Source organism: Lygodium microphyllum, chromosome 7, assembly GCF_053477565.2.
Source record: "Lygodium microphyllum isolate KBCC chromosome 7, Lygodium_microphyllum_v1.1.10, whole genome shotgun sequence".
NCBI lineage: Eukaryota > Viridiplantae > Streptophyta > Polypodiopsida > Schizaeales > Lygodiaceae > Lygodium > Lygodium microphyllum.
This window is the reverse complement of record NC_141141.1, coordinates 90,166,218-90,180,113: the sequence shown is the minus strand read 5'-3', so window position 1 is coordinate 90,180,113 and position 13,896 is coordinate 90,166,218. Positions and strand designations below refer to the sequence as shown.

At 42.9% G+C, this 13,896-nt stretch overlaps 1 protein-coding gene across 6 annotated transcripts in view; it reads left to right on the top strand.

Annotated features, from left to right (window-relative positions):
- The window catches only part of LOC148033680 (uncharacterized), a 364,446-nt gene that overhangs the window by 302,816 nt on the left and 47,734 nt on the right, over positions 1–13,896 (top strand). For all 6 annotated transcript variants that reach the window (XM_087681629.1, XM_087681628.1, XM_087681630.1 and 3 more), the window contains exon 29: positions 3,811–3,992. In XM_087681629.1, coding sequence (XP_087537755.1) covers positions 3,811–3,992 — 182 coding nt within the window. The remainder of the gene's footprint in view (positions 1–3,810; positions 3,993–13,896) is intronic.

Here is a 13,896-nt window from a genome sequence, read left to right as displayed (position 1 = left end):
AATGATCTGCGCACCTTGGGTTGGAATGGAATTGTGATCCCAAGGGATAATATAACCAGACACTTGGGATATCCTATTGGTGTGGAGGTAGCTCCCCGTGCCTTGCTAGATTGAATGGCCTCCTAGATTCATGACAAGTTCATGTACTAAAAATCTTAGAGCTGGCCTCTACATGTCAAACTAAAAGTGGCTCAATGCATTATGATCAGTATGATTTTGTTCTTTCTCCCATTGCTTCATTGGACTAAGAAGTCCCTTTTGGAATTGGTTCAACCTATCAGATTCATGCTGTGGAAAAAGAAAGGTATTCGTTTCGGTCAGGTATGGATTTCTTGGTTGCATATGACTACTCCAAAAAGGATGGGGGGGTGCAGCTTTGTTGGATGTTAATTTGCATATGGCCGCTTTGAGGCTATCCCTTTTGCAGAGTCTATGTATTCAAAGTCATCCTTGGTCAAATATTGCTAAATTCTTCATAGAGAAGGCAGGCATCTCTCATGGTAGCACAGTTATTCACGCTTCCTGGTGGGATGTACTTAATTCCACGAGGCCCGTTAAGGTATCCCAGTCTTTTATCCTTTCTCATTTGATTGCATCTTGGCAACAAATGCTACATTTTGCAATTTGTCGCCCTCCTAATATTCGTAAAGAGGAAAATTCAGTACAAGGAGAAGTACTAGCTTCCTCAAGGTTGTTGAATTGGCCGCATAAAGATTTGCAGCGAGACAAGTTTAATCGGATGGCTCGGCTTGATGGTGTTATTCCTAGGCAGCCCCGTCTTTATTCTTTCAAGTGTATTCGTCAATACTTTAGGGTGCCTCGCGGATACAGTGACATTTCTTCATCCATACAAGACAGTCTTCAAAGGTTCTCTCCTTTGCATGTGTTCTAGCCACGACACCCATGGCGTGACTGGATGTTTGTGCTTCCTGATGATTTTCGGAAAAGGTCAACTAATCAGACATATCATCATATGGTGGAAGCCAAGATATGGATTACTGGGAAAGTTAATAAATTATGGCATCTTCGGGATAGCAAAAAGAAGTGGTGGGAAAGATTTATCCCCAGCTTTGGAAGTCTAAGGTTCCGTACCAGGGTAAAGTGTTCATGTGGAGGCTGCTTATTGGGGGTCTTCCAACAGGAGATAAGCTCCGTGTCCGAAAGATCTCTGCAGGACATTGTGTTTTCTGCACTACATGTGATGAGACATTGCTTCACCTCTTTGTCTCTTGCCCGGTTGCCCGACAGATCTGGAATTTCATTTCCCGAGTGTGGTCCTCGGTGACCCAGCACCACATACCAGCTCGATCGTGGATTATGGGAAATGTCCTCTATGTGTTCTTTGCATTCAGATTATTCTTGCCTTTTCCATTTCCTTAGAGGGACAACCCTGTGGCATATATAGCGTACTTGGAATGCCTTTATTTTTTATTTAGCGTCGGCATCCATGGGCATGTGACCCGTGTGCGTACTTTAGTGCTATGGCAAATCTCTTCTATGATGTCAATTGACCTAGTTCTTCCGAATATTGCTGCTCCCTGGCTGGCTATTGTTCGCTCTACTCCAGTTGTCCTGTCGCTGTGATTTATAAATGCTACTCATGTAATAGGTTGTTCCAATAGCCTGTTGGCTTCATTATAGTTGTTTCCTTCGTGTTTCATTGGCCTCAAGGTTTGATGTAAATATCTCCACAGAGAGAGTTTATGACGGTTGTTTCTATGTTGACCGAATGGTCTGATGTAAATTTTTACTACTTAATTCAATTATCTCCACGAAAAAAAGAAGTCCAATGCTGCCCTTGATGTTGAAACTTCTCGCCGCTGTTTTCTAAAGGGCACAGAAAATCTGGTCCCTGTTATCTGCTATTTGGTAGAATGTGCTTGGCACATTTGGTAGGATGTGCTTGGCACATGGCTACGCCCCTTTGATTGGGTCTTTGCCTAGCCCAAATACCCTTCTTTGGCACAACCACATATGAAGATTATGTTTCCGTTCCTCTGTTTCTAGGGTTGCTAGCACAATTGGACAACTCATAATGCTTTTGTTTTTTATTCCACATTTGGGGTGCAAACTCACCTTGCCAAGTTGAAAGGTCTTGTACATTGGCAGCTTGACCTTATTCAACACACTGATCTCCTTTCTAGGGAGGACTTGGTCCCTTGGCATACAACAATCTTTGTTCCTTCTTTGCTGTGACTTTTGTACTCTTTTAATTATTTGATCTTTTGTAAAGCGAGGTTATGCACGACAGTCTAGAGCCATCCTGCATCTTGTAATCATGTAATCTTGTACTTTTTTCATAAGTAATGCAATTACCTATTACAAAAAAAAAGGTCGGTGCAACCCTACCCTACTCTTGGCATACAACAATCTTTGTTCCTTCTTTGATGTGACTTTTGTACTCTTTTAATTATTTTATATTTTGTAAAGCGAGCTTATGCACGACAGTCTAGAGCCATCCTGCATCTTGTAATCATGTAATCTTGTACTTTTTTCATAACTAATACAATTACCTATTACGAAAAAAAAGGTTGGTGCAACCCTACCCTACCTTGTCCTTGTGCACACAGTGATTCAGCAGCAACCCATACTGTGTAGTCGCAGAGAATTCCAGCAGCTGGAAGAGGATGGCGGACAGTAGTAGTTGAATACCGAGATCTCACATCATGCAAGAGCTCAACACAGTCTTTATAGATCAAGTGGTGGATGCCTTGGGGCCTGATTCAGATGATGAACAGGAAGAAATGGTTCCTTGTACAGAGATGGCTGCCCCCCCTTATGATGTCCAGCCCAGCATTGATGTGTGGTTAATCCCCCATTAAATGCACTAAACATGTCTCCAATGCCATGATGGAATGCAGTGAGTATACCCCTGATGATGTTATGGCTAATTCTCAAGCCCCTCCACAATCGAGCATGGTACTCATTCTTATGTGCAGGTGACTTTCATGGTGTGGTGTCCCAAGACCTGGACTGGGAACATCCCTTTCAGACAAAGGATCAGCTTGTAGACACGATTATTTTGAGGGGAAGATTTCATTTCATATTTCAAGCCACCAAATGAATCATCCACTCTTGATTTTACCCCAGCAGAATGGACTGCAGCATATTGTCTTAGGTGGCAGCTCACAAGTAGGGTTACTGTATGGTACATTTGAACAGAAAGATATAACAAAGCTATTGATTAGCAGCACACTTCCACTTAAAAAGACTCACACCGGCATTTGGACAGATTTCATATATACTCTCAGAAAAGAGTAAGAGATCCAAGAGACTACGTGAAGATTTAGAGTATATGAGAGAGATATCGAAATCTAGCACCTTCCATTTTAGGAATTTTGCCATATTGTTTGTCACTGTAGACAACCAAACTGGCTTTTTTATATTAGCACCTTGCATGGGAGATGTCTATTTCATGCGCTCTTATTGTTTCATGTATTTGGATTTTTATTTTAGAGGGGCTTTAATAGAAGTTTCTTTTCAGGAAAAGGGAAAGAGAAGCAATACATCTGTAGAATTTCTCACTCGCTCCCCAATTTAGTGTCCTCTACATACAGTAAAACTAAATGTCAGGTGCACACCATGAATCACAGTAGCCAGCTTAGAGTGTGAAACAGAATATTAGGTCAGTTTTCTTCAAAGTAGAGCTCTTTAGCACAGCCACTATTCACAGACTATGTCTTTAAGATAAACAACTGATGCACAAGGAAAATGTTTCAAACAATAGATGACAATAAAAACTTACCATCAAATAGGGTTTCAAGTTTTCTGTTTTCGAGTTATTACACTAACCATTTGGATGGCTCTCAGCATGACGTGAAGATGTGCACTGTCAAACTTGAAAGAGCAGAGCAACTCATTGGTGGCCTTGGTGGAGAGAGAACCCGCTGGATGGCTGCAGCAAAAGATTTGGGAAACCAGTATGGAAATTTGATTGGTGATGTCTTGATTGCTGCTGGTATAATTGCCTACCTAGGAGCATTTCCTGCAAGGTAAACTTGATTTCTATGTACATCTAGAAGCCAAGATCTAGCTTTGATGACCTGAAATTCTCAGTTAGCGAAGGAATTCCTTCATTTTGGTACATGATTTCTTTTTGAAGCAGTCAACTAATCCAGATGTGAAGAGAACACGAGTCATTAAACACAAGTTGCATAAATTCTCCCAAGCATTCAAAAGTGGTATCTTTGTTTCTTAACTGAGAAAGCACCTAGTCCTTCCGTACTGGATATTAACCATGCCTGGACGTTGTGGGCTGCAGGGAGTTTCCTCTTCCTTTGAAGGTGGGAATTTTTGTGATGGCAAGTTGAGGAATGGTAACATCCGTTTGCTAGGGCCCCCTTGATGGACCAAACTACTCACATATGGGACTTGGCTCCTGGAGGGCCACTCCATGGTTTAGGAGAAAAACATCACTGCACCCTCTCAGGCCCACAAGGGGAAGTGGATGTCACCCTCAACTTGTCTTTGTGGGAATCAATTCACAATTGACCTTGTCTTCAATCACATGAAACAAGAATCTGGTTGGCTGACCCATTGCATCAGCATGGATATATGTTTGTCACAGTGAAGTTGTCTCCATGACAGTGAAGCACACAATTCCTAGAACCGTCCAGCACAAGCTTTGCCTAGGCGGATGGAAACTCCTTTGTTACAAGAGCACAAGATCTCTCCCGGGAGTTTTCCTACTAAGAGCACTCTATAGATGCCCATGGTCAGATCAAAGTGTTGGGATGTAAAGGTCCTTTATTCACCTCCGTGTATTTTACACGTGTATTGTTATGTTGTACATGTGAATGCACCCTTACGGGCCCCAAGTATAAATACATTTTATTCTATGTGTACCAACACATTGTTGGTACACCCAAATCAGTTTGTCACTCTCACTCTCACTCATGTGCTCACTTCCTCTGCTGCAAATCTTCACGCTTCCGCTACCCGCGCACTCCAACAACTGGTATCAGAGCTTCGGCTAAGGTGTGCGCGCTTCCCGGAGCCCGTGCGAGACATCGCCAGTGTTTCGCTCGCAAGAAATCAGCAAGTCATCATCTCTACTGGTCAGGCAAGAGCACGCGAGAAACATGCGGCAGTGCTGAAAGCTCGTTTTTGCTCAGTCTGCAACCAGACAGGTCAGGCACAGCCATTCAAGGTCAGCACAGGTCAGGTCGTCACTGTTCTCAGCCACGTTTCTGTTCAGGACAGCCAGGCGACAGCTCGTGCAGCAGGCGACAGGTCAGTTCGTCACTTTCTGACCAGGCAACAGTCAGCGATAGGCTGCGTGGCATTAGGCGACAGCGACAGGCTGCGTGGCATCAGGCGACGGGCTGACGGGTAGGTGCAAGGTCAACAGCTGCAGATTCGTCACATTTTCTTCCAGAAATTTTTAAATTTTTCTAAGGTTTACTGCAAGCAGCCCCTTTGCCACTGACGGGAGTTCGCGCGCGCAAGCACAGTTCTTAGATTTGGGCAAATTTGAACCTGGAAATTTGGGGCTTTTCCCAAATTTGATGCTGTTTATGCTTGACAGTGACATCTATGTCAGAAATTGCAGACATTGTGCCCATTGACCTCAATTAAATTGGGGATTTTTCCAAATTTGTTGAAATTTTGCTCATCCGAGTAATTTTTCTTGGCATTGGACCAAGAAAAATTGGGGCTTTTCATGTATTGATGTAATTTTGCTCAGCTGAGTCAGTTTGGCTGACATTTGCGCACATTTGGACCTGGAAATTTGGAATTTTGTGCAGAATTTGATAAATTTCTGCATTATTTGCCTGTGCAGTGGCTGGTTTATGTAAAAACAGCAGAGGATTATTGCTGGTTATGCAAGAACAGCAGTGTATTTCCTGATTTAGCTTATGCTCTTGCAGTTCAGTGCATTTACACTTGTACTTGTGATAAAAATGGCTGCAACTTCTTCCAGTTCTGACATTAAAAGTTTGATGGAAATCAAGCGATTTGATGGTCAGGGCTTTGATCTTTGGAAAGATCGTATGCAGGGCATACTGTTCTTAAAGGATTGTGAGGATGCTTTGCAAAAGGATAAACCCGCACAAATGTCTGAGGCGGATTGGGCCAAAGTCAATAAAAAGATTGTGGCTTATATAAAGATGGGTGTCACTGATGACATTTTGACAGACATTAAGGGTTTAGACACTGGTCATACAATATGGGAGAAGTTGAAAACTACCTATGAGATCACCACACCTGTTAATCAAGTGCATTTAATGCACAAGTTGGTGAATATGTGGTTGGATGAGTCCAAGCCTACAGCTGAGCACTTGAGTGCATTTACTGGCATTTTAAATCAGCTCAAGGATGCAAGTTTGGATTTTGATGATAAGTTAAGGGCGATCTTTTTGATCATGACATTGCCTGACTCTTGGGAGACTTTGGTTGTTTCTCTCAATAATAACCCCAGTCTCACATATGATGGTGTGAGGGGTTCGATCTTGAATGAAGAAATTAGACGTAAGTAAGGCAACAACTCAGCTTATAATGTTAGAGGCAGGGCTGAAAAGAAAAATGCAAATGCTGGACAGAGAAGCAGGAACAAGAGCAAAGGAAAAGAAAAGAGTGATGTTACATGCTATCAGTGTGGTCGAAAGGGCCACAAGAAGCCTGATTGCAGGTATTACAAGAAGGAACAAGAGAGAAAGAAGAATGCAGGAGACAAAAAGAAGAAAGAGGAAAAGACAGATGCGCGTGAGGCAGCCAAAGGCAAGGAAAGGGCCAATGTGGCCTCCAGTGTTGTCATAGAGGAGCTCTCGGATAGAGAGGTTGATGTATTATGTGCAGTGGATTATGATGCCCTTGTATGTCATATGCACGATATATAGATCACCAAGGCTGATGTGATTGATGCACTTTTGTCAGTTTTGATGATGGTGTCACTTAGACTTGGATTGTAGACTCTGGTGCCTCTTTCCATGTGACTCCATGCTTTGAGTGCTTTGCTACTTTTGATACAACTGTTATGGCAAGGTTTACCTTGGAAATAATCATGCTTGCAGCATTGATGGGATTGGCACCATACACTTGTCTTTGGATAATGGGCAAGAACTTGTGTTGAAAGATGTCAGATATGTGCCTGGCATCAAGAAGAGTTTACTATCTGTTGGACAACTTGACTTGCATGGTTACACCACACTGTTTGGTGGTGGTTTGTGGAAATTAAAAAGGGGTTCCATGCTGATTGCTAAAGGAACCAAGCAGGGCACTTTATATTGTTTGCACTGTAAAGCTTTGAATGGCAAGTTTCTTGCAGTTGCTGAAATTGGCTGTCATTTGGAGTTATGGCATAAGAGATTAGGCCATATGAGCCAGAAAGGACTTGAAGTCCTTACCTCTTTGAAGAGGGTTGATGGAAAAGGCTCTAAACTTGAATTTTGTAATGACTGTCAGTTTGAAAAGCAAATGAAAAATTCCTGGTGTCTCCCGTAAGTCAAATGCCTTGGACTTAGTGCATTCTGATGTATGTAGCATGCCTGTGAAATCGTTGGGTGGAGCTGCATACTTTGTCTCTTTTATTGATGACTGTTCTAGGAAGATTTGCGTTTATTTGTTGAAAAAGAAAAGTGAAGTGTTTGCTGTTTTTAAAACTTTTCATGCATTCGTGACCACTCAGACAGGTAGAAATTTGAAATGCTTGAGAACTGATAATGGGGGTGAGTTCACATCTGACGAGTTTAAGTCCTTTTGTGACTTGCATGGAATCAAGAGGGAGCTTACAGCCCCTTACAGCCCTTCTTCAAATGGTGTGGCTGAAAGATACAATAGGACTCTATGTGAGAGAGTGCAGTGCATGCTATCCACTGCTAATCTCCCTCATGAATTTTGGGGAGAGGCACTTAAAACCGCGGTTCACATTTGCAACCGCTCTCCAAACAGGTTCTTAAATAATGGCATACCTGAGGAGGTTTGGTCTGGCAAACCGGCCTCATATGACCATTTACGAATATTTGGCTGTGATGCTTTTGTGCATGTTAGAGATGAGCTGAGGAATAAACTTGACCCGAAATCCACCAAAGGCATTTTCATGGGCTATGGTGATGAGGATGAATTTGGCTATAGAGTGTGGTTACCTCAGTCTAAGAAAATTGTTCACAGCCATAATGTTGTGTTTAATGAGGCAAAGTTGCTGAAAAGTACTTTAGCCTCTGATGAAGATATGAAAAAGGTCAAATTTCAGAATTTGCAGCCACCTATTACTTCAAATGATGAGCCTCATGGTGCTGTACCACAGGCTGAAACTGATGATCAGCCGGTTATCTTTGAGCCAGATGATGATGGACAGCAAATAGAAGCACAGGGAGGTCATGGACAGCAAGATAGACTTGCTGATTATGAAAATGCAGGTGCTGGAAATGAAAATGAAGGTGCTGTACAGCATGAACAGCATGCTGAAAATGGCTTACAGCAGCCAATAAATGCTGAAAATAACATGCCTCGAGATGTAGACCCGATTCCTGACTATGTAGATCATTGGGTACGCAGGTCTACACGCCTAAGAAGGCAGCCACAAAGGTATGACCCCTCTTTGCATTATGTGATGCTTACTGATGAGGGTGAGCCTCTGACATATAAAGAGGCCAAGTCATGCAAATTCAGCAATAAGTGGGAGCTAGCTATGCAGGAAGAGATTAAATCTCTGTATGCTAATGATACTTGGGATCTTGTGTCATTGCCCAAAGGAAGAAAGCCTCTTCCAAACAAATGGGTTTACAAAGTAAAGACAGTTGATGGGAAACCCAAGTACAAGGCAAGATTGGTTGCCAAAGGTTATGCACAGAAGGAAGGGATTGACTTCCAGGAGGTCTTCTCACCTGTCGTGAAGATGACCACACTACGTGTGCTTTTTGCTCTCATTGTTGTATTGGATTTAGAGCTGTACCAAATGGATGTGAAAATAGCTTTTCTGCATGGTGACATTGATGAGGAGATCTACATGAAATAGCCCGAGGGTTTTGTAGTTCCTGGAAAAGAGCAATTGGTGTGTAACTAAAACGCAGCTTATATGGGCTGAAACAAGCACCATGGCAATGGTACAAAAAGTTTGACACTTTTATGCTCTCTCATGGGTTTACACGCAGCCATACAGATCATTGTTTGTATATGAAAAAGGATACAGATGGCAGCCCTATCATACTTGTTTTGTGAGAGCAGAGGATCGAGATACAGCCAGATTCAGTAGACAGTGTGAGAGTGAGAGAGACAGAGTTGAAGCACGACACCCAAGAGAATAGACTGAATGAGTGTAACTTGAAAGTACAAAGTACAACCCTTAAACCTTAGGGTTGTAGGGGAGTGTTCACACCCAACACACACTAAGTGCCTAAATGTGTGTAACATAAGCACATAAGTACATACGATAATAAGACCATAAGTCTGGGGGGAAAAACCTCTCCTACCGAGAGTAAAAAGTGCCCCAGTGTCCTACTGATCACCGACACTCCCATATGAGCGTAGGCGTAAGTAAGGCGTAAGTAAAATACCCAACAAACCCCCCTGGAGTGAAGAGTGATCAAGAGTACAAGGATCATCCGCCACCAAAGGATATCAAATTTAAAGCATCGCGAAATGCTTCAAATTTGTCACGAGGAAGAGCTTTGGTGAAGATGTCTGCCACATTACTGGTGGTAGGACAATAGACAAGGCTGATATCACCTGCATGTAGCCTCTCTCTGACAAAGTGATAGTGAATCTCAATGTGTTTCGTGCGAGCATGAAACACTGGGTTCCGTGCCACTGCAATGGCACTCTGATTGTCAGTGAACAAAGGAGTAGGCTCAGTAACAGATACATCCAAATCAGCTAGCAAGCGTCTAAGCCATATGCATTCAACTGTGGTGGTGAAAGCTGCCTTGTATTCAGCTTCACATGACAATGTGGCAACAGTGGATTGTTTCTTGCTAAGCCAAGAAATGCAAGAAGTGCCAAGAAAGAAACAATTGCCACTAGTAGAGTGACGTGTATCATAATCACCAGCCCAATCAGAATCACTGTAAGCATGTAAATGCAGTGGTCCCCCCTTGGCATAAAGCAACCCAAGAGAACGAGTACCCTGCAAATAGCGGAAAACACGCTTGACAGCTTGCCAATGTGACATACGTGGCTGATGCATATACATGCTCAAGGCTGAAACTGCAAACTGTATGTCCGGCCTAGTATTGCATAGATAGATAAGGCATCCAACTGCAGGAGCATATGTATGTATATCAAACAAATCACTGTCATCATGTAATGACAGTTTCAGTCCAGGTTCCATGGGAGTAGTAATAACTGGCTTGCAATCCTGCAAGCCAAATTTCTCAAGAAGCTGCCCAATATACCGTGACTGTGATAACCCAATACCTCGAGCAGTATGTATAAACTGGATGCCCAAGTAGTAATGCAAAACTCCCAAGTTAGACATGTCAAAAGTTTGCTGCAAATTTTGTTTGAATGCTGAAATCTGATCAGCATGTGTTCCAGTGAGCAAAAGGTCATCAACATAAAGACATAAAATCAGCATAGATCCCCCTTCTTTACATACGTAAAGGGTAGACTCAGATGAACTGTTTAGAAACCCCTGACCAAGCAAGAAAGCATCTATCTTTTCATACCAAGCTCTAGGAGCTTGTTTTAAACCATATAGTGCCTTTTGGAGCTTGCATACCAAATGTTCTGAGCCTTCAACTGCAAAACCAATGGGCTGCTGTACATAAACTTCCTCCTGAAGTTCCCCATGCAAAAATGCAGTCTTGATATCTAGCTGATGAACTGTCCAACCATAATGTGCAGCCAAAGCAATCATAGACCTGATGGTCGTCATACGGGAAGTAGGAGCAAATGTCTCCTCATAGTCAATGCCCTTTTTCTGTACGTAGCCTTTAGCTACCAGCCGTGCCTTGTATTTATCAATGGATCCATCCGCTTTTCTTTTCAATTTGTAGACCCATTTTGTTCCAATGGCTTTCTTCCCAAATGGCAAGGACACAAAATCCCAAGTTTGATTCTTAGTAATAGAATCTAATTCAGCTTGCATGGCTGCCTTCCAATGCACACTGTGTTGTGCATCCTCATAACATTTAGGCTCTTCATTATCAAAAGTACTTGCTGCCATCATAAACTCCATAGTATGTGCTGAATCATGCAAACGAGTTTGCCTTCTAGTACGACCAGCCATGGGTGCATCCAAAGGACTATCTTGCATAGTCTATAAATACCATCTAGGTAGCTGTCTAGCATCCTAGCTATGTGCAAGCTCTTGCTGAATTTCTGTTTCAGCATGATGCTGAATATTCCGATCAGCCAATGGCTGAATTTCTGCACTATCCATAGGAGCAACTGGCTGAACATTAGGTTCATTTTGTGAACCTCCAGCTGAATCACCAAAAGTAATGGGCAGTAGCCCTTCAAAAACATCACGGGCAGCCTGATATGTGTCCAAACCAGCCAAGGATAATTCTGATTTTTCATCAAAAACAACATCCCTGCTGACAAAAACCTTCTTAGTAACGGGATCATAGAGTCTGTAGCCTTTGCTCTCATTGCTATATCCCATAAAAATGCACTTAACAGCCTTGTTGTCCAATTTTCTTCTAAGTACCTGTGGAATATGGGCATAGGTAAGACACCCAAAGGTACGAAAATGACCAACAGAAGGTTTACGGCTGTTCCAAGCCTCAAATGGTGTGATGGTCTTCAAGGCTTTGGTAGGGCATCTGTTCAAAATGTGGCAAGCACACATGACTGCTTCCATCCAAAAACTATGAGGCAAGCTCTTTGCCTTCAGCATACATCGGGCCATCTCCATGAGTGACCGATTTTTTCTCTCTGCTACCCCATTCTGCTGTGGAGTATAAGCTGTAGTATACTGATGTACTATGCCCTTCTGCTGCAAAAAAGAATTCAGCATAGAGGACATGTATTCCCCCCCTCGGTCCGAACGGAGAGTCTTAATGTGGCATCCAGATTGGTTTTCAACAAGTGCACTGAAAGCCAAAAATACATCATACACTTCTGACTTCTTTTTCAAACAATAGACCCAGCAAAAACGTGTGAAGTCATCAATGAATGTCACAAAATAATAACAACCACCCAATGACATGGTCTGCATAGGCCCACAAACATCTGAATGCACCAACTCCAATCTGGTTGTTGCCCTGAAAGCAACATCACGAGGAAATGAGAAACGATGCATTTTTCCCAAAATGCATCCCTCGCATAAGTGCTCAGGAGGTCTCTCCAAGAGAGGTAAGCCATCCAGCATTTGAGTACACTGTAAAAGCATCAAGCTGCCAAAGTTTACATGCCCTAAACGAGCATGCCATAACTCCGCCTGTATCATAGCAGGAGTAAGAGTGGATGTCAAGTATGCTGACTGATCTACTGAAAGAGCATCCAACTCATATAAACCATGACACAAAGATCCTGTCAAGACCAATGTCATGCATCCTTTTTCTCGAACCAGGCAACGGTCATCATCAAAAGTGACCTGCATATCACAACGTGCCAAAGAAGAAATAGAAAGCAAATTCTTCTTTATTCCAGGCACAAACAAAGCATCCTGCAGGCGGAGAATAGAGCCATCAATGGCTGTGAGTTGAATCTCCCCAATACCACGAACAGGATATGATGCATTATTGGCACACTGTACCGATTTCCCAATGGGAGGTGCACTAACTGAAGCAAACAAATCTCTGCGAGATGTGATATGTCTAGAAGCACCACTGTCAAAGAACCAAGTGTCAACATCCTCTGTAGAGCTAAGTGCTCTATCGGCCCAAGAGATATCATAACTGCAAGTGTAAAAACAATAGTCCCGGTCCACAACAAAGGACGCGGACTCACTAGCAGTGGAAGGAGTAGTAGAAACAGACATTCCTGACTCCTTTTTCTTCTCTTTGGCAATGCGCTTTCTGCACTCAGTGATATAGTGGCCGGGCTTCTTACAATAATGACATTTTCCTTTCTTTGCTTGCGTCCCCCCTTGTGACTGATTCTGCGATGTGCCCGAAGTGCCAGAACTCTGTGGAGCATTTTTCACCTTGCTGTTCTTGCCTTTCTGTCTTGCCACAAAAGCCTGCTCAGAGACTATAGCATCCACACCACTATTTTTCCGTGTTTGCTCCTCCTCTAGAAGCAAGCTAACCAGCTGAATAAAAGTGAGTGGGTGCTCAGCAATCCTTATGGTGAGGTTCAATGCAGTATGAAAAGACAAGTACGAAGGAGGTAGGGAATTCAAGATAGTGGATATCAACTGTGCATCCGAAAAATACTCATCTACATTCATGAGTTACTCCCTCAAGTCCTGAATCTTGTTTAAGTGATCCTGCATAGAATCACCTTCATGCATTTTCAGAGTTTCCAACTCTTTCTTCAAGAAAGAGATCCGTGTCTCATTTTTTCCTGCAAACATATGCTCCAAAGTCAACCATGCATCTCGTGAAGAAGATGCCGAACGGATATGAGGTATGATGGACCGCTGAACTACCAGAGCAATTAGCGACAAGGCCTGTGCATCATGGGTATCCCAAGCTTTTTGAGCTGCAGTTCTTGGAGAAAGTGGCTGTGGTGGAGCGGGCTGAGGTCCCCGTTATCCACGTGCGCCATGGGGAGGAGGAGTAGCGGGAGCTACAACTCCCGGCCGAGTTTCCTCTCCACTGACATAATCCCATAAATTCTTGGCCACTAATACATTTTTCATCATAAATGACCAAAGGGAATAGTTGTTTCCGTCCAGTCTGTCCTCCTTAGATACATACGTAAAAACATCACCTCCTTGATTTGCCATGATGACAAATCTCCAAAGACAAAATGAGCAATGTCAAAGCAGTACGAACTGGAAATCTGCAAATTTCCAGAAATTACAGCAAATACGTTTCTGCAATTAATGTGCAAGGGCGTACTCTG